The sequence below is a fragment of the Chanodichthys erythropterus genome, chromosome 20 (assembly GCF_024489055.1).
Source record: "Chanodichthys erythropterus isolate Z2021 chromosome 20, ASM2448905v1, whole genome shotgun sequence".
NCBI lineage: Eukaryota > Metazoa > Chordata > Actinopteri > Cypriniformes > Xenocyprididae > Chanodichthys > Chanodichthys erythropterus.
In genome coordinates this window covers 31,410,003-31,432,160 of record NC_090240.1, presented here as the reverse complement: position 1 = coordinate 31,432,160, position 22,158 = coordinate 31,410,003, and the positions used below count along the sequence as shown (strand labels likewise).

General features: G+C 37.4%; 1 protein-coding gene across 1 annotated transcript in view; it reads left to right on the top strand.

The window, feature by feature from the left end:
• Positions 1–22,158, top strand: part of spryd3 (SPRY domain containing 3) — a 50,131-nt gene that overhangs the window by 8,953 nt on the left and 19,020 nt on the right. Inside the window, exons 6-7 of the mRNA XM_067370943.1 lie at positions 1,024–1,212; positions 21,284–21,433. Of these exons, the coding sequence (XP_067227044.1) occupies positions 1,024–1,212; positions 21,284–21,433 (339 nt within the window). The remainder of the gene's footprint in view (positions 1–1,023; positions 1,213–21,283; positions 21,434–22,158) is intronic.

The following is a 22,158-nucleotide window of genomic DNA, read 5'->3' as shown; positions in this document are numbered from 1 at the left end:
TCTTTTTGATGACAGAATGCTGTCAGATTTTGTTCCATAGACTGCCTTTGCAACTTCCACTTTGATGCTTCAAAAAGTTCATAAAAAGATCGGAAAACTAATCCATATGAATCGAGCGGTTTAGTCCAAATTTTCTGGAGAGACTTGATCGCTTTATACGATGAACAGATTTAATTTAGGCTTTTACTTGGATAAAACATTGATCAGCTAAAATAAACAGAAGCTCAACCGAACCTGAATAATGCACAAGAAAAGAAAGAAAAGCTCAAAGGTGCTGTGAGGGCAAAAAAATAAAACTAATAAGAAATGTTTCTTGAGCAGCAAATCAGCATATTAGAATGACTGCTGAAAGATCATGTGACACTGAAGACTGGAGTAATGATGCTGAACACTCATGCCATCACAAGAATAAATTTCATCTTGTAATATTTTAGAAAACAGTTATTCTAAATTCTAATAATATTTCACAAAATTACTGTTTTTACTGTATTTTTGATCAAATAAATACATTTAAAAAATCATACTGACGTATCACCATATACATGTGTATATGTATGTGTGTATTTGTATAAGCTATATATCATAAACTATTATTATGACAAATTGAATAAATGCATTAACAGTGTTAAACATTTAATTAGTTGCAAGTGTAAACTTTGACAGAGCTATGTAAAAATAATCAGACACCATATATTTAAGCATTCTTTAGCTAATCACATAACATGTACATCAAAGTATGAATTCTATGGACCATTGTGTGTAATGGTTTTGTTTATTACTCCATTATAGTGTTTACAAGAATCTGTCGAGATAAAGTCTTTGAACACACAAAAGTCTAGTCTTCTAATTGAGGGTTGTTTCTGATGACTGGTTTTCCTGCAGGCCAGATAGTAGGACCAGGAGTGATACAGACATCATTTCAAAGAGCAGTCTTTATTCTCAGTTATAATGTGCTGTAAAATAGTGGTTAACTTTATGGAATGCTTTAACAGAGCTCTCTTTATGTGTATGTGTGAATGGAAGGTGGGGTCAGTGGTAGTGCCGGTGGTTCCAGATGGGCTTTTCCCTGCCATTGGCATGCACTCCCTCGGCGAGGAGGTACGGTTGGACCTGCAGGCGGAATGGGGTTCAGAGGAGGAGGACAGCGTCATGATGGTGGACAGCCATGAGGACGAATGGGCACGCCTGTATGATGTCAGAGTCAGTGGCACGGTGAGTGTGGGGGGGATGCTATCGAAAACCAGACCAAATGTGAAGCCAATTAGTTTCAGGATAATTTTTTTAATCGACAGGCCCTTGGAAAATGTGACGAGTTGACATGATGAAAGACTCTGAAGTAAACCAAATATTTTACTTGTTTTAATGGGAAGTCATATGTGTTATGAATTAGTGGTGCTTGCTAAGGCAAGAATCACTATTCCTGTTGGCATATTTAGGGTTAGGGATTGTAACGGGCCTCAAACCTCAACCTTGATGTGGAACTAATGCTGCACCATGTGCATGGACATGAATGATGACATTTTGTGGCTAGTTTCTAAGCAGTTGAATGTACAGTTTCTGCCTGGTGGATGATATAACTGGCTCATGGATTTGCACTGAAAGAGGAACATGAGCCATATCTAGAGACTTGTGGAGGCAAGTTTTGCACAGGGAAGTACCAGTCACATTTACAATATCATGGTATTGCACTATATTCACTGTTCCTAATAAAATGTCCCAGAATAGCTTATTTCTTGGCGGCAATACATGGCATTGCACTCCACCGCATATTTTCATGGCAATGCAGTCAACCAGAGCACCGTGACCTGTTTTCCTGGTAAGAGAGGATGATAGCCATTACTGTAGAATTCTGATTACCACCCACATTTGCTTTTACTTGTAAAATCAAGTCCTGCTATTTTCGTTCAGATTCTTCTAAAAAGTTTATGGTCAGGAAGATTTTTACCCCTGGTTTCACAGACAAGGCCTAGTCCCAGACTAAGAGCTGCTTTAACTGCCCCAATAAATTATGACATGAATGATGTGAATCCAAAAACCACACATTACTTTACATCCAATCAACCATTTACCAAGTTGACATTATCATTCTTAAGGAAAAAAACCCCAGAGGAACGCAGTGATAGAGGAGCCTGCTGAACCCAAGCGCGTGTGTCGTTGTGACTGAGTGGAGGAAATTGCTTGCTGGAGGCAATGTTTTTTCACACATAATTCCTCAGAGTAGTGTTTATATAAAGTTGAAAAGAACAAGCAGTCTTGTGTTTGGGTTGGTTATGGAGCAAAGTCCTCCCAACAGAGTGAGACTCCAGATCCAAAAGACCAAAAAGTGCAGGGTACAGATGTTCTTCTGGGAAAAGAATGTGCGCCCATCATGCTCACCTTCCCATCTGATGCCCTGGACCTTCTGTGGTCTATTAATGCTATACTGAGGTCATGAAAGCATACAGCGTAAAGTGCCGCACTGTCGTTATGCTTTACTGGGCTCATGGCATGAACTGGGCAGCGCAGGCCAGAACTGGCACTAGACCAGCTTGTAAAAACTCAATAAGAGGACTTACGGGGTGCCAAGGAATCTTTTTGCCTTTTTAAAATGTGGTTGAAGGTTTTCTCAGCTGTGTGCCTTCTCTGTGAGTCCTGTTGGCCTGGCGAGAAGGTGTCCCAAGACTTATAAAGTCTGCTGATAAGGGCATGTTTTGACAAGATGGAACCAAGTGCGAATGGCCCATGGTTTAGTCTCTACATTAGTCACCATCAGGTACGTTCCTTTGAAAGTTGGCGATCTCTCTACAAGATGGATTCTGTGCAAAGCACTCGTTGCCGTCAGCGGTATGCTAATAATAAAATAATTTGTTAGCAGGTTTGATAGCTGTGGTTCGTCAGGCAGCTTTTGTCGATGCTTATCTCCTAGTCTTCAGGCACGATCTAATGTAAACCAAGGCTTACAGTGTTGTATAGCAGTCTGTCACAAGAGTCCATTTTGTGGTCTGTCTCCGAAAGACCCAACATACTGTCTGCGGCTTTCAGAACTCCTCTAGTCGTTCCCTCCATATATGGAGCAGCTCTTGTCTTTCGGTGACAGTTTCTAGTAGGAACACATTTTCATTCTGTGGTAAAATGAAATGGAAATGTCTGTCTTTCAATAAGCATTTGGAAAAACAAGTGTATTACAGTATCAATATAGATATCAACATCAGTATATTTGTCATCTTTGTTTATTTATCAAACAGTGCCAGCAGAGTTTTATGCCACTTTTTACGCGATGTCACCATAGAACCATGCAGTGAATTTATAACGGGGACAAACCTTAAAGTGTTTTTCTGTCATTAATTACTCACCCTCATGCACTTCCAAGCTTTACGAATCTTTTGTTTTGAATCAGTGGTTTGGAGCTTGTATCAAATTGCCAAAGTCACGTGAACCATTGAAATTTCGAAACACTAATGATATAACGAAACATTGTTTACTGAAATCACATGACTATGGCAGTTTGATACACGCTCCGAACCACTGATTAGAAACAAAAGATTTGTAAAGCTTCGAAGCTTCATGAAGCAGTGTTCTGAAATCACCCATCACTAGATATTGTTGAATAAAGTCGTTATTTCGTTTTTTTTTGGCCCACAAAAAATATTCTCGTCACCTCATAACATTAAGGTTGAACCACTGTAGTCACATGAACTGTTTTAAATATGTCTTTAGTAGCTTTCTGGGCATTGAAAGTCTAAATTAACTTCACTGAGCAAACAGATTTGATCAAAAATATCTTAATTTGTGTTCTGAAGATGAACGAAGGTCTTATGGGTGTGGAACGACATGAGGGTGAGTAATTAATGACAAATTTCATTTTTAAGTGAACTAACCCTTTAAACAACGTGGGGCAGGTAAAGGAAAAAAATCACCCAATGATGGAAGCTCTGTCATCATTTCATCTCTTTGGAATACAAAAGGAGACATTAGCACTATTGCTCATTTAAACTTGGTGTGTCATCCTGGGATTGACGTCAATGGCACCAAACCCTATTGGTCCTATTGGTAATTGCGACATGGAAAACTGGAAATTAGCATTTTAGGACATCTCTTAAAAAAAGAAGAAGAAAGCCATACAGGTTTGGAATAACACAGGGATGAGTAAATGATGACAGAGTTTTCATTTATGGGGAATTATCCCTAAATGTTCCTTGCTCTTGCAGAAGTGCTGGCAGATCTGATAACAGTAGCACTAATTTGCCCTGTACAGCAGTTCTACTTCTGTACATGTTTACATTCATTGCGATCACAGAGTCATCTCCGTTTAGATAAGAAAGTATCACATTCTTACACGCTGCTAACCGCCATCATAGCAATCACAAACACTCCCTGATTTTTATTTATTTTTTTATTGACTACACGGTTTGTCATCCGTCTTCATGCATGTGATAACAGGGAAATATTTTGATGTGATTCACTGTTATAATAGATTGCGTGAGAGATGTATTTAATACAACACTTAAAACAGATCATCATTCTCCTGAGCACCTGCATAGCAACAGTAAACTTTATAACCTGTAAGCTGATAAACTTAATGCAATGCACTTACCCCCTGAGATGCGGCTGTTCTCAAAATTCATGTCATCAAAAAATGCTGAAAAAATATATCACAGTTTCCACAGAAATATTAAAGGTGCCCTAGAATTAAATATTGAATTAATATTGGCATAGTTGAATAACAAGAGTTCAGTACATGGAAAAGACATACAGTGAGTCTCAAACTCCATTGTTTCCTCCTTCTTATATAAATCTTATTTGTTTAAAAGACCTCAGTAGAACAAGCGAATCTCAACATAACACAGACTGTTACGTAACTGTCGGGATCATTAATATGTACGCCCCCAATATTTGCATATGCCAGCCCATGATCGAGACATTAGACAAGGGCAGGACGTCTGGATCTGCACAGCTGAATCATCAGACTAGGTAAGCAAGCAAGAACAATAGCGAAAAATGGCAGATGGAGCAATAATAACTGACATGATCCATGACAACATGATATTTTTTGTGATATTTGTAAATTGTCTTTCTAAATGTTTCGTTAGCATGTTGCTAATGTACTGTTATATGTGGTTAAAGTTACCATCGTTTATTACTGTATTCACGGAGACAAGAGAGCCGTCACTATTTTCATTTTTAAACATTTGCAGTCTGTATAATTCATAAACACAACTTCATTCTTTATAAATCTCTCTGACAGTGTGTAATGTTATCTTTAGCCACGCAGCATAGCCTCAAACTCATTCAGAATCAAATGTAAACATCCAAATAAATACTATACTCACATGATCCGATGTATGCATGCAGCATGCATGACGAACATCTTGTAAAGATCCATTTTGAGGGTTATATTAGCTGTGTAAACTGTGTTTATGCTGTTCAAGGCAAGCGCGAGCTCCGGGGGAGGGGGAGTACGAGAATTAAAGGGGCCGCAACCTATATATCGGTGCATATTTAATGACGCCCCAAAATAGGCAGTTAAAAAAATGAATTAAAAAAAATCTATGGGGTATTTTGAGCTGAAACTTCACAAAAACATTCAGGGGACACCTTAGACTTATATTACATCTTTTAAAAATAAGTTCTAGGGCACCTTTAAGCAGCACAACTGTTTTCAGACATTGATAATAATAAGAAAGTTTTCTTGAGCAGAAAGTCAGTGTATTGCAAATGGTTTCTGAAGGATCACTTGACACTGAAGACTGGAGTAATGATGCTGAAAGTTTACTATTTTTGATCAAATAAATGCAGGCTTTGTGTGCAATTCTTTCAAAAACTTTTTTTTTCTTTGCACTATCCGGGATATCACGCAGATCACTGCTGTCCAGATGAGATTATTGTTTTTAGTGGAAGATCCCTTTCACAGATGAACTCTGGGGAAACTGAAGACTTGCTGACTCCTTCATTTCCAGTTAGCCTGTGTAAAGCCACTAATTAGCCCATTCCCAGCTCATTTAAGTGGTCTTTCTGGGTTATTCTGGAAATTCTGGGTTAAATTTAGCATTAGTTTTACTGGATCTGGCAACTTTAAACAGTACTATGTCTGCCGCTGTTTCTGGTTAAAATTAATACATGAAAACAATCACATCATCAGAAAGAGATAATTGCAATCAAATATGGTGGATTAGTATGATTTACTTAGACCCATAAATCTTTAGATTAGCCCTGATATATGTAGCTGACATCTACAACATGCAATCTCACATTGAGCAATGAATTGTCACACATAGGTCACCTCTGCCTTTGTATGTGTGTTTGTGTTATGAGGAGGCGTTTGGCTGGTGCCGCTGTGTACGTGCGGTTCTATGCGAACGCATGGCAGAGATCAGTTTAGCTTTTACTACAGCAGAGCCTCTGCCCACCAACTAATCTCCCTACGGCTCTGTGGCCGCCAGACAGCAACCTGGACTGCTGCTCGCTTTACCCGGCATACACACACACATCCACATCCACATCAATGCTACACACACACACACACACACTTCCACGGCCTTACATTCTGTTTTATGCTCATGCATGCACATACACTGACTCACACGCACGCTTATGAGCTGGTTGGGAGTGATAACGTCTGAAAATGCTAGCTTCAGAGCAAAGATTTATGGTCATAGCCTCTTTGGCCCTTTGTCTATGAGAAACAGGGTTTTTTTTAAAACACTTCAGCTCAGAGTGTTTGTGGTTTCATCAGGCCTGACAATGTTGCTGAGTGTTTGAAACTGAAGGGGTGACTCAAAGGGTTCGGCCCATTACTGTACATTCTCCCGTCCCAGTCAGAGAAATGATTTAATCTTAATGTTGTACACAAGAGCATGAATGACGGTCCTCAAGCCTTCTGGCGCTGTAGATGCGACTGTGGCCTGTTTAATTCTGGTTAGGCTATTGGAGCCACACTCTTACAATTAAGTCTGGACGGGAATTCATCATTCATTATCGTTATGGCCGGTTTAACTGTATTACTGTAACACTAACCACTGTCAGACGTGTTTCATAGTTTCATCTTGAATAAGCTATCAGGGACATCTGTTCTTGTTCTCCTTTTTTTTTTTTTTTGGAATAACATCCCTACAGCACAGTTGGATACAGTTTTCTGTATTTCCATTCGGTTTGGAGTTCATCTGATGAACCTTGAGTGTCCATATCAATGGACGGTCTTTTTGATTAGCCTGAGTTCATCTTTTTCCCACAACAGAACAGTTTCAATTGAAATCCAGTGTATGAGAACACTGGAACATCACTTCACCCGTCAAACGGAACTTTGGAGTGTGAGAAAAAAGGAAATGATGACTTATCTGTAGCAGGGAGAGGCTGTTAACCTGCTTTAACATGTAATTTCCGTTGGGTTTGCATCCTTTTTGATAAAAACACAAGATATGGCTGTCAAATTACATGCAAGGCAAAAAGGAAAAGGCCTCCTGCTCAATATGGCATCAAAAAAAGTTCTAGCATGATTTGAGCCAAAGAAACACAATTAATGGTTCCATTGTTGTCATTTTATTGATGTCATGTTATTGAAGCATAACAGTTTTGGATATTTTGGAGTAGATAAGAGCTGGAGTAGACTTCAGCATATACACATTCTGCTTGATTTGTGTCAGTTGAAGTGAAGTTTGTGGAGTGAGGTGTCAAGCTGCACTGTTATCCCTGGTGCTGTGTTTTGCATGCAGGTCAAGTCTGCAGCTTAAAGTTCAAACTTTATAGAGACCCTTGATTTGGTTCTGATTGTTCTTGAAGCTTAGCAGGTGGAAATTTAACTGTTAGCCTGCTGCTGTTGGCAGTTGTAACCAACTTCAGAAATGTTTAGCATTCGGTGCTAGTAACCAGACTTCTGGTTCAATACCCAAAAGATCCATCACCATTGTGTTTTTGAGCAAGGCATTTAACCCTGGGTTAACCCGAAGTTCTCAGCACCATTCTGTTGTGAAATCACATGAAAGTTGCGAAAATAAATTCCAGACATTGTTGGAAACACAACAGTGATCCTCATTGCGGCAGATTTTTGGGAAAGGATATATTTATGACTGCTAATATGCTATGACTGCTTTCAGGGTTATTTTGTTACTAACTTAACTTTACAACAAGGTCCGATTCTCATACCAACATGAACTAACAATGAGCAATAAATATTTTAAGGCTGTCATGATTCTTCGATTAATTTCGAGTACTCGGTTTTTAAAAAAATCCTTGATTGCAAGTTTCGATTACCCTGCAAAATACCGGAAGTGGCGCATTTCATGGACAAGAATCCATGAACCGCATTATTAGACCGTTTTCAAAGGCTGCACATTATATTAAAACCATTTAAAAATCATAATATATCGTAGTGCTATTTTGAATTCACAAATGCTGCTATTAAAGGATTAGTTCACTTTCAAATGAAAATTAGCCCAAGCTTTACTCGCCCTCAAGCCATCCTAAGTGTATATGACTTTCTTCTTTCTGATGAACACAATCTGAGAAATACTAATAAATATCCTGATGCATCCAAGCTTTATAATGGCAATGAATGGTTCACGAGTATGAACTAAAGTTCTTCCATTCACATCCATCCATCATAAATGTGTACTACACATGGCTCCGGGGGTTAGTAAAGGCCTTCTGAAGTGAAGCGATGTGTTTGTGTTTGTGTAAAAAAAAAAAATATCCATATTTAACAAGTTATGAAGTAAAATATCTAGCTTCCACGAGACCGCCTTCCGTATTCAACGTACGAAGAAATTGTAAAACTCTTGCAGTTAAAAAAACCCCTTACGCTATGTCCTGCACCTTCCCTATTCAACTTACGGAAAAAGTGTAACTGACGCAATGCCTAGGGTCTTATACACCTAGGATGGCTTGAGGGTGAGTAAAGCTTGGGCTAATTTTCATTTGAAAGTAAACTAATCCTTTAAATTAAACAAATATGCGCTGCATGTTCAATAGCCTATGTATGCACTTGAATGAATTACATGAGTGCAGGTTACATGCGTCTCAGAGAGGCTCCATTCACACACTCAGTCTCTATAGTATTGGGTTTGTTTAAGTTTCCAATAACATGCATTTGGTAAAGCATATAAAGTCACAGAGTTTCGTGTTGCACTGTGATCATTTACATGCGTGGAGCGCGTCTCAAACTCAGTCTGTGTATATGCTGTGAGTTTGGGTTGCTTATAACGTTCATCTGCATATGCAACATGCCCCAATTCATCAGATGTGTAAGGTAAATCATTTATAAACTATGCCAACACAGAACAATACATCATCATGTTTCTAAATAGTTTAAACTCTCGCTTAGAATTTGCATGTTTTCATGTCCACATATTCTTGTTCAAGAAATTGCAGTGGCTGTAGCATTTCTATTGGAAAGAAGTGGCCCAATATTAAATATTAAGTGGACAATTGAATGAAATGTTGTTTAGCCAGTATTAAACAAGGATTTGATCGTATAGTGTGACAATATAATTACCATGCTGTTAGTGCCTTCTGCAGGCATTTGTTATAATACATAATGGAGATATTGTTAATATTATGTATATTACATGATGTATTTTAGTAATGTTCAATAAAATCAAATGATTATTTGAACCAATTATTATTGCCTCATTGTTATTATATGTTTTTTAAAGTAATTTTAAAGGCTATTGTTTGCTTTAGGTCTTTATTACCACCCCCCAAAAAACTGATTACTCGATTAATCGTCAAAATAATCGACCGATTACTCGATTATCAAAATAATCATTAGTGACAGACAATAAAAATTAATAAATGGTTCATAAGCACTGTTCATTGTTCTTTCATGTTTACTAATATAATCTTAAAATAAAGTTTGACCAACTAAAATGTCATTAAGAAAAGTTTTCCTCATCGATGACCCCTGTTTAGTTTTTAGTCTTTAGTTGACTGTTTCTAACCATCTGTTTAACAGTGAATAACATGCCATTGCAGTTTTTAGGTATTGACAGAAAGGTCAACTATGTAGCAATTTATTTTTAACCCCTCCGTCATGTCAGCATTAACTAATCAAAAGGAAACCGAAAAATGTTGTGGTTGATATTCTTCAACGCAACAGCCACTCTTTTTTTTGTTGGCGGGTGGGGGGGGTCGTGCAGAGCCATCCAAGTATGTAAATGTCTTTTATCACACTATGTCCAACAGCATCAGTTGCAGCAGTCCTTTGGCATGAGTGAATGATTATGGTTGGGCAACATATTCCCTGCTGCAATAACTGGTAGTGATAGTTGGATCTATTAAAAGGTGGTGAAAGACTCCACAGACCAGGCCACCGTTGAGATTTCCATCTAAACACTTGTAGTTTTATTTTGAAGAAATGCATGGGGCTTGGTTTTGGTTACGTAATATGAGTTTCACTTTTTTTATTCATTTTGAGGAATACTGAATCATGCTGATTAAAAGCATTATCACATTTACTTTCGAACTACAATAACCATCAAGTTTACTTTACACAGCACACACACAACACCTCTACACTTACTCCCGATTTCTCTGAACCTGGGGACAGGAGAGTTGTAAAAGTAACTTGTACTTATTTAAAAAAGTAACCGATATTTTGTTGTAATTTTAAAAGTAATGCATTGCTTGTTACATGAAAAAAAGTTATCTAATTACATAACTCTCATTACTTTTAAAGCTTTAACCTCAACGCTGGTAATTAATATATTTTTCACTCTGTCTCCATCTATATTGATATAAATGTGTGGTTTTGTTGCTGCTCAAACACCCACTGTTATGACTGGCTAATATCTTTGCATAGGAAACAAGTATGAATGCTGACAACAGTGAAAATTATCTAGACTAACGGTGAAAGGTTTATAAATCTGTATCTAGCTGTTTACTCTAGCCCAGGTAGCTTATACTGCACCCTAAGCCATAAATATTAAATAACCATCAGCAGATGCTTTACATTACTTATGGCTTGGCTTGCTGGTAAAGTCCCTTTTGAAGGAAAGTCTGTTCACTCAGCAGCCATATTTGCAACGCCTCCGGGTAGCTATTTCTGGCATCCAAGACCAAGTCCTATCTACTTGATTGGGGTTAATCCTGAAATCTAAAAGCTTTTATTTAGAAGGTGGGACTTACTTTGCCATATTGTACGTTGCACTTTTTCCCCATTCGTACATAATATGAGTGCACTGTTATATCTAAAGTATTTGTTGCCGGTTAAAGAAGAGATTTTAATCTTTCAGTAACAGCTTCTTTGCAATACCTACACTGATTCACAAATAATCTCAGCTGAAATGTCAAATAAATTTACCCAAAATTTCATAATTTTCTCACCCTCATTCTAAACCTGAATATCTTACTTCTTCAGAACATGATAAAATATATTTTGAAGAGTCCAAACAACACTGAACTCAATTCACTTTCATTGTAGACAAAAAAAACAAAACATTTTGACTTTTTTTCTTTTTTGTTCCATGGAAGAAAGAAAGTCATGCAAGTTTGGTGGAGCAAATGATGATGATTTTTTGGTATCCCTTAAAGATTCTTTTTCCTAATGCTGGTTTCCACAGCCATGAGTGGCACAATTGTCTTAATCTTTTTAACTCATCTTTAAAAACGTGCTAGCGAGGCCCACTGTAATGGTCAAAGACATCCGTCAAGTGCATATTTACATAGGAAAACAATTAAAAACAGTTCAGACTGACATGTTTTTGCTTTCTCACAGCTAGACACAGCAGAGTGGAAGTGACATGCTGAACTTCTTTTAACTTGAAAGCAAGGCATAGACAGATGAATGAATTTGTCCTATCTGAACCACTTCTAATTAGACCTTTTTGTGTGTATGAACAGTGGCTGTTCTGCTGCTCCTTTATTATTTGGCCTGCTGGGCACCAGTGAGCAGATCATGGAGATGATGATGTGAAAGTAGACATTGATGTGTTTCTATGGAAGCAATTATGTGCTGATGTGTTCAGTCATAATGTGTGGAAGAGAACAGCTTGTTCTTATAGCCTTATATAGTTTTGAGTTTTGAAAATCTCCTGTAGCTCAGTGGTTAGAGCATGGCACTAGCAATGCCAAGGTCATGGGTTCGATCCCAGGGATTGCACATACTCGGATACAAATGTATAGTATAATGCAATGTAAGTCGCTTTGGATAAAAGCGTCTGCCAAATGCATAAATGTAAATGTAAATGTAAATGTGAAAATAAAGGTGCGGTCACATTTAGACCAAGTTTTGTGGGCAAAAAGGTCCATTGCCAATAGTGTTGACACAGAGGTCACTTTCAAACCAAGCAGCTTTCTGTTGAACACAATGTGAAATCTGCATGAGGAAATATTTTGCCCTCACAAGAAATTTACAATTGTGTTGATTCTTATTGACATGACTGGATTTCACCCTGTGAAATTTTGCAGAACAACAGTAAATTTGACTGCACCATTACGGTGTTTCTATCCACCTTTTTCCTGACGAGCTTTTGAATTATGGGCGACACTTCTGGTTTGGGTAACTTCTATTCAAAAAGATTGAAACAAATCATTTCAAACTATAAGCTTGCATTATTCGTTATCTGATTGATATTTTATGTGACATGGTATCACAAGAATATCTATGGCAAGAGGTCTTTTCCTCTTGATTATTTTCTTCTTTTTTTCTTTGTATTCTGCTATAACAGTATGAAAAATAGATGACACCTCTGCATTTGTGGTCTGTTCTCTCGATTTAATTTATGATATATCCCATTAATAATTCACTGGAATGCATGAAGAATCTCTAGTTTTTTGCTGCGGAAAGTATTGTGCTTTTGGGGTTACATTATTCATGGTCTGTTGAATGTACTTTGTTGAGGCTTTTAAACTTTTAAAGGCACAATATGTAATTTTCGCCACTAGAGGTTGCTTATTCAAAACAAAGGCGTAGCTTTATGATGCCTTGATTTTGCGGAATCACAGCCGGTAGAAAAGAATCTGACCGGACTTGGGCAGAAATCATATTTATGGATGAGCTAATGCATTAAAGATTTATTAACTAGGCCTTTCGCGATAATTAAATGACCGTCTGATCATGGTTATTTGATCTAATAAAAAAACAAAACAAGGGTATGATGTCATTGATAGGCGACCAGGATAAATTGCTTATTTCTCTGGATTTAAACATTCTTGGAAACATTTGGGATAATGTAAGTACACAAGTAAACCAAATATATAACCTATATTAGATTTCATTCAAAAATCGTACATATTGTGCCTTTAAATTTTCTTTTAATGTTCGATAGTTGAATGATGAATAGAATTATGTCATCTCATTATGCCCAGTTTTTAAAAAAAGAGCGTTCATAGAGCGAAAATTTCACTGATTGTTTACAGTTTAACACCCATAATTAATGCAAAGCGTAATGGGCTGTAGGGAAAAAGGTGGATAGTACTAGTAAAATCTAAAGGAAATTTTGATTCTTTATCTCAAGACCCCTTTACGCTTAAAAAATAATAATAATAATAATGGATGGGGATATTCCTGCCACATCTTGTCCTAAAAACATTTAAGAATTGTATTGGGATACTGTAAACATAAACATAACATGCTGTAAACATAAAAAAGTACTTTTCTATCATAGATCATTTGAAATCATTTTGTTTTGCTTTTTTAGGACCGTCTTGAAAAGTGACAGGAATTCCCAGCACTCCATAAAACAAAGTCTGCATGTTTAGGTTTTTAATATATTGTTGTGTCAATTAGACAAGCAGCTGAATGCCAAGTTCATCTTAACACTCTGAAGAAAAAGATGGATTAAGGATAAATTGTGTTTAGACTGACTGCTAGTAACTGCTAGCCGACAGACAACTTGCAACGACATCATCTGAGGCTGTCAAAACATAGATCCTATTTTAAAGGCTGAAGACAAGTGACGAACGAGACAAACATCTCAGTGGCTCCAATTGTGGGCGTCTCCCTCTTTGTGTCCTCCGCCTTTTCCACATTCTCTGCACCGTGACAGGAAGTTGTGGTGCTTGCTCGCAATGTTGCACCTGTTGCCGGGGGAGCGGGTCAACAAAACAAGCTGCCGCCCCCACGCAGGTCTGGGGATGGTGATGTTCAAGAGCATGTTGGATCTGTCAGCGCTGTCATTCAAGCATGCTGGGAGCTGTTGAGAGTCGTTAGGAGTGGTATAAAGGTAGACAACCTCCCCATTACTCAGCATCAACGAGGCAGGAATGTGTGACTAGGTGCAATTTTGCCTCCATCCTCAAATGAACAGGCAAATGTCCTGGCATGAAAACTTGAAAGAGTTGATGTTGAAAAGAAGAGTCGAGTGAAGGTCACTTTACGTCTATAAAAAGCAACACACAATTAATACTGATTAATGGATTTCAGTAGGGAATATTCGACCAATTGTTAGTTGACTAGAAGAAGCTTTGTCGACCAAAAATTGTATTAGTTGGTTAGTCGCAGAAAAAAAAAAAAAACGTAAGAACCTGAGGACAGATTGTTAAAGGGTTATGCCTGGCTCACACTACAGGAGTTTGAGGCCGATTTATGCCCGATTTTCCCCTCCCGAGAATCTGAGAAAAAGTCTTGTCCACGACCTCGATCGGTTCCGATGTTCGGCGCAGATTATCTGGTAATGTGAGACGTTCACAGATAAAATCTTGCACCTCCCGATCTGACCTCACACAAATCGGGCTCACCCCGATCATATCAAACATGTTTGATATTTATCGGGATGAGCAAGATCGTAATAACATCAGTACTGTCATAATAGCCAATAGGAAACAAGTATACGACGCAACGGAAGTGACAGACATTTCGAAATGGCGACCGCGAAACCAAGATCAAGGCATCTACAATGTAAAAGGTGACACTAGCGCTTTTGTACTACAGTAGGCAGGCAATATTATAACGGAAAACATTCTAGCACACTACGATAGTAATAAAAGGTCAATTTTACCTCCATTTCTCGCTGAAGAACTGACAATCCATGTTGAGCCCGTCTCCTCAACAATTTTTTCATCCACACTCGTTTATTTTTCCGCTTTTGTGTTTTCTCACAACAAACGATTATTATTGCTACAGCAAGTTTCCGTGTTTCCGTATCCATTTTGTTTACATCCGCTTTTGAGCTGCTGCGTAGATCACGTGACGCGCTTCCTCTGGCAGATAATCTTAATAACATTTTGTAGTGTGTGATGCTCCGCGAATTTCAAATCTTGTAGTGTGAGCATGTTTAAGATTTGAGGGAAGAAAATCTGCAAAGATTCTCCTGAAGTGTGTGCTGCAACCAGATTTTACAATTGGACAGGATTTTAAAACTCCTGTAGTGTGAGCCAGGCATTAGTTTACCCAAAAATGAAAACTGAACTGAACTGAATCCAAAACGGACGATGATGGGCGCTGACACGTTACGCAAAAACGTAAAAAAAAAAAGTTTGGAGCCTGGGCATGCACAGAAGGAATCGTCAGTGGAGCCCGGAGGCGGAGTCGCGGTATCAAACTTCCGTCCAGACAACTGCGTCATCATTGATGTATTTTAAATAGGCTGTATAAGTTATACACAAATTAAAATTCTACCTATAAAATAATAGGCTATTCTGTTTTTTAGAGCAATAATATTTTTGAAACAGCAAATTCAGTAGATAAACTCAATATAATATGCCACTAGAAACAACTCTAAAATGTCAGAAACGGTCTTGCCATTTTAAATAAAGTTAAATTAACGATACAGGAGATCGATTGCTGTAATTAGAGTAGGCTATCATTAGTTTTATCCTGCTAATTACTATTTTATACCCTTAAAAATAATTAGTAACTGCCAGATAACGATCATCTGCTTTTTCCCGACATGGTTAACATTAGGTGTGTTATCTTAACATTACAGAGAAAAGCTCAGTGATCCGTACAGTTTACTGCTGAACAACTTCTTTTGTCGATGTGAAATAACACAGAAATCGAAAATTAATAGTTATACATCTTCAATCTCCTCTCGAAGCCCCGACAGTCCTCAGACAAGCTGTCAATCAACTGTGAATCATGACGGCACGCCAGCTAGCTAAAATCGAACTTATCACAAAAACAAACAATTGAATATATATCAGCATGATAACAACTACCTCAAATGAACAAAACCATCTTTCGGAAAACTTTATTTGAAGCATAATTTATTTTTATGTTTTATGTGACCTGTACTGCATCCAACCACCAGGGGCGATCAAAGAGCCCGCAGCTTCACTTTTCAGGACGTATGAGGCACACCCGTTCCACACCCATAAGTCCTTCATTCATCTTAGGAACACAAATTAAGATATTTTTCATAAAATGCGATGGCTCAGTGAGGCCTCCATTGCCAGTAAGATGATTAACACTTTCAATGCCTAGAAAGCTACTAAAGACATATTTAAAACAGTTCATGTGACTACAGTGGTTCAACCTTAATGTTACAAAGCAACGAGAATACTTTTTGTGTGCCAAAATAAAACAAAATAATGACTTTATTCAACAATATATAATGAAGGGTGATTTCAACACACTGCTTCATGAAGCTTCGAAGCTTTACGAATCTTTTGTTTCGAATCAGTGGTTCGAAATTGAAATTTCGAAACACTTATGACATGACATAAAGCCTCATTTACCGAAATCACGTGACTTTGGCAGTTTGATACATGCTCCGATCCACTGATTCGAAACAAAAAATTTGTAAAGCTTCGAAGCTTCATGAAGCAGTGTTTTGAAATCGCCCATCACTAGATATTGTTGAATAAAGTCGCTGTTTTTTTTTTTTTTTTTTTTTTTGTCGCACAAAATATTCTCATCGCTTCATAACATTAAGGTTGAACCACTGTAGTCACATGAACTGTTTTTAATATGTCTTTAGTAGTTTTCTGGGTATTGAACGTGTTAATTGTTTGCTGGCAATGGAGGCCTCACTGAGCCATTGGATTTGATCAAAAAAATCTTAAATTTGTGTTCTGAAGATGAACGAAGGTCTTACGGGTGTGGAACGACATGAGGGTGAGTAATTAATGACAATTTTCATTTTTGGGTGAACAAACCCTTTAATGTTGGGTCCTAATTACAGTATGTCGGGCAGGAAATCCAAATGTTCACCTGTCATCCAGTGACCTCAAATATGGCATATCATTTGAAACATGTAAGTAGTTGCAACTTTTTACATGGCTGCTCACACTAACGTTAACCTAAATAAATTTGCACTATTATTAGGCGCATATCCAAGTGTTTGTATCTGCAGGAAGCTTAAAATGTCAAGCAATTGTCAACCAACTCAAGTGGAAAACAAATATTCTCAGATTATGTAATCCGTATGAAACATGGATATAGGCGGGTCCACTATTGAGGAGATTACGAGTCAGCATCGTCGACTTGATCTCAGCAGCCGAAAACACAGAAAAAGTAAAGTAATAAATTATTAAAATGTTTATACAGTCTCCTTGATGTTTTTCTCGACATATTCATAATCATTACTTTTGCCGGTAGCTTTATGTGTGCGCTTGAGCGTTGATTAGGCCTTGTATTATATATAGGAAATTAAAGGCTCATTATATTGCTTGTAAATATACACGTGTGATTAGTCAACTAATTGCTTAAATAAACGACTACTAGTTAACTAGAAGAATCTTTAGTCGAGGGCAGCCCTAGATATCTGCCCTTCGGTGGGTGCATTCTCCAGTGAGCATCAGGAGATTTCTTTTGTTTGAGAAACACACATTCTTCCATATTAAACACTGATCAGTTTAGTTTGCTTTGATCAAAGTGATGCCTAATTGTTTGCAGGATTGTGCGTCTTATTTTCTGTAGTTCATCAGTGTTTTTGATGTCAGTTTGGGATATTCTTGACAACTGACAGCAATCTGTTACTCTCCGTTTAATAGCTGCATTTGTCTTTTACATGCACATTCAAAACGTGTGGTCATAACCAGCATGTGGCTGCACGAGGGCCCTTTGTCAGAGTCTCCGTCTGACCTGCAGTTATTTACTGGCATAAACAAGGATACCAAAGGTTGTTGTAGATGGCATCAGAGAAATCTTTCCATTGCACCAATAAAATGCTGATTCTGTCGTTGCAAACGGAAATTTCAGAGTAATTAATGACAACCAGTTGCAATCTGAAAGTAATCATGATGCTGTGTTGTGAGTTTAGAAGCTGTGCTCACAGAGCTGTGGAACAGAACATGAGAGGAAGACCGTAGCATTTTTAGGCATCATAGGCATGTGATTCCCAAAAGTGGTGTTTAGGTTGGCAACTTATTAGGTTTAAGTTTTTGTCTGTTTTGATTGTTCAGAAGTAATATGATGGGCAAAAATGTTGTCTAGGTTTTAATCTGAAGTTAAAATTTAAATTAAACCTTTGAATGTGCACATGATGCCCAAAAATGCTCTCTAGATAGTCGGCTCACTAGCTTCTAATTTGAACTTTAGAAGTTTGAGCACTCATATCATCTCAAAAAATGTTTAGGTTGTAACCCGAGTTGTCAAAGTTTAAATTGAACACTTGTGCATATGATGGCCAAAATTTTGTGTAGGTTTTAATCTGAAGTTTATTGATGTCCAAGTAGGCAGCTCACTAGGTTTTAATTTGAAGTGTCCCTTTTGACCATTAAAACAATTATTTCATGCCCAGAATGACTGTTTATGTTGTAATATGAGCTGTTAAAAGTTTAAATCGAACACCCAAAAGTTAATATAATTAGTTTTGGGCTTTAAATTGAATGTTCCAAAAATGCATATGATGTCCAAGAAGCCATATGGGTAGGCGATTTGTTAGGTTTGGCAACATTTTTGTCTCTTGGATCATTTGAACAGACATATGATGCCAAAAATACCATCTAGTATACAGCTCTCAAGGTTTAACCTGAAGTGTTGAAGATTTTGCCTTTCAATTGAATGTTTGAGCAAGTGTTAAGGTGATGATACACGGGGCAACTTTTTGAGCATTGTTGCCGGGCAATGTAGCTGAGCAACGTTGCTTTGGCACTTTCCCATTGAGAATGAGCAACAAATTTATATCTGGATACGTTAGATCAGTCGTGGGCAATTTTTTGAGATCCTCCAATCAGAATGTTAGCAGCCGATCACGTGACAGGTTCGGAGATTTCAGAAAAAATTCAAACAAGATGGCGGCCTCTCACCGGCATTTATTTTTAATAAAAATATAGAAAATATTTGAAAAGTTGAAATAAAGTGCCTATAAGTGTTTATAGTAAGGTATTTATTGGGTTGGCAATAGATTTGCTCCCCTCTGAACTGTCTGTTGCCCTAATTAGTTGCCCTGTGTCTCATCAGGTTGCCCGTTGACGGCAACATTGCCCAGCAATATTGCTCAAAAAGTTGCCATGTGTATCATCACCTTTAGGCTAGGCTAGGTTGAGATGGTCTATAGGAGATAGCTCACACTTTCATGAACAATAGTTTCACCACATTAAAATGTAATTAAACCTCTTAATCTGCCACATCCAGTCATAACAGTTTAAAAGACCTTCATGCATACAAATGATTAAATGTTTTCCATTTGTATTTCATATTGTCATAATATCACGTATATGAAATTTGACCTCTTGCCACATCAAAATCATTCCATTGGTGATTTTTTTTTTTTCTTTTCGTAGGTAGGGCTGTTGATACCACTCACATGTCTGTAACTGAAAGACCTTGCCCCACCCTCGCCATTCCATTAACTTATTTAATACATGTCAACCTTTTTGTCTTCTCTAATAATCTTATTACATCTTTCTATGCTAACACACCTGATGGAAAAAATCAGTCAGAATGTGTCATCACTCCTGTGTGTTTGAGTTTGCCCATACTTGATCTGATTTCTTGTAGATTATTCTTCTAAATATTCTTCACTAAGTAGCGTGAGCTCAAAACATCACTCAGGGTTTATTTTTTCTTTATATACACTACTGTTCAAAAGTTTGTTCGGTTAGACTTTTTAATTATTATTATTATTTTTTAAAGAAATTATTCTCACAATTTATTTGATTACAAATACAGTAAAATGGTAATATTGTGAAATATTATTACAATTTAAAATAATGTTTTAAAATTTCATTTTAAAATGTAATTTTTTCCTCTGGTGGCAAAGCTGAATTTTCAGCATCATTTCTCCAGTGCTCAAGAAACTTATTATCAATGTTGAAAACAGTTAATATTTTTGTGGAAACCATGATCATTTTTTTCAGGATTCTTTGATTAAATTGAAAGTTCAAAAGAACAGCATTTTTATTTAATAGAAGTCTTTTTTAATAATGTAAACATATTTACAGTCACTTTTAATCAATTTAATTCATCCTTGCTAAATGTATTAATTTCTAAAATCTTAAGGTCTTTGCACACTGAGTCCCAAATTTTCACACATTAAAAAATAAATACGACCTCATATTTTGTCAGTCACGTTTACTGACTGCCTCCGAAACTTTCGTCCGTCATAAAAAAATTCAGAACAGGTTACATTTTCTGCATTTTTTGCATCAGTAGCAAGCGTTTTGAGAGGTCTTTTGACAATTCAGAGCCACCATACAAGCAAACGCCAAAATCCAGAATGGCGTCTGACAAGTTGAACCATTTTGTCTCGCAGCACAAAGCACTGTATGACAAAAAAGTGTGAAATACATATATATTGGTGGTCCTCTTTTTAATAAGTAATTCCAGTTTCGCTAACAAAGCATCAAACTGACATCCTGAAGTAAACTTTGAATCGCTCAGGATAATCCCACAGCTCTTTAAAAAGGAGGTGGAACTCTCCCTCCTCTCTATGCAATCTCAGGATTGGATGGACCCAATATTTCCTCTTTTTTTTTTCTCTTTTTAAGAAGAGAGAGGACAACAAAATCATCCTCACTGCTTGAAGACTCCATTTTGAATTGTTTTACAAATTTTTTCGCAATGGATTAATACACATTGGATGATGAATACGAAAAAATGCATACGAAAATTTCGGACTCCATGTGCAAAGAACTTGAATGACCTCAAACTTTTGAATGGTAGTTTATCTGAACATAAAACTTGAAACCAGTTTGAAGATAACTTGGCAAAAACCAAGGTCTTCCTTTCCATGAAAGCCTGTTGAGCCAGGTGTGTTTGCACTACACCATATCTCATTTCCCAAACCTACACAGCCAGGCTAACTATTTTTGAAGGTATGTCTGGTTTATGCCAAGTTACCCTTAAACTCTCCAGATAATCCACCTGACAAGATCCTGTTTACTTCTACATGAGCAAAAAGTTGAAATCTTGAGATTACAACATTTGTAATGATGTCTACTACTCTTTAATGTATCTAAATTAAGTCTATGATGTGTTCTACCACAGCTTCTGGAATATGTTGGGAAAGGGAAGAGCATCATGGACGTGGGTCTGGCCCAGGCCCGGCAGCCCCTCACAACACGAAGTCACTACTTTGAAGTGGAGATTGTGGATTCTGGAGAGAAGTGCTACATCGCCCTGGGCCTGGCAAGAAGAGTAAGTCAATAGTGTTATTATTCCTCATTTAAAAGTTACTTGTGAATAACCCTTTAAGACCGGATGGAGCGTCTGCGCTCCCATTTGCTCTCTTTAAGAGCCGATAAAAACTCAACCCGTATAGGTAGCACAAAAATTCTTTTTGCATACAAAACCAGAGACTTTACACATTCAGATCAAGCCTCCAACATGCTTCTGTTGCGTTGTTTTCACCCTCTAATGAGTCTGAGTAATATGCGTTTACAACAAAAACAGCACAGTCGCAAACTGAATACAAATATGTAGATTTCACTTGCTCATAACTTCATGAAAAATGCACAGATCATAGATATACATCACATCATTTAAAGCAGATTCTCACTATTAATCACATTGATCACAAGATATTATTTACGGAGTCATTTAACATACTTAGCTAAAAACATATCTCTCATCTTTTTGGGATGCAGTGTGTATCCAATGTTCCTGGACCCATCCATGTTCGTTTTCCAACGTGGAATAACACAAAATAGGTATCATCTTAAAGCTTAGAATCTCATCTTTTTATTGCATCTGACCATTTTGAAAAACTCCCGAGAAGTGCCTCTAAACCGGAGTTTACCGCCCATTGGCTCCATCTGGCTGTGGAAAAATGAATAACACTTTTTCAACTATACTTTATGCTATCACCACAATTTGAACCAGATGCAGCTCACCAAAAAAGAATTTTTCTCAGATCTTATTGC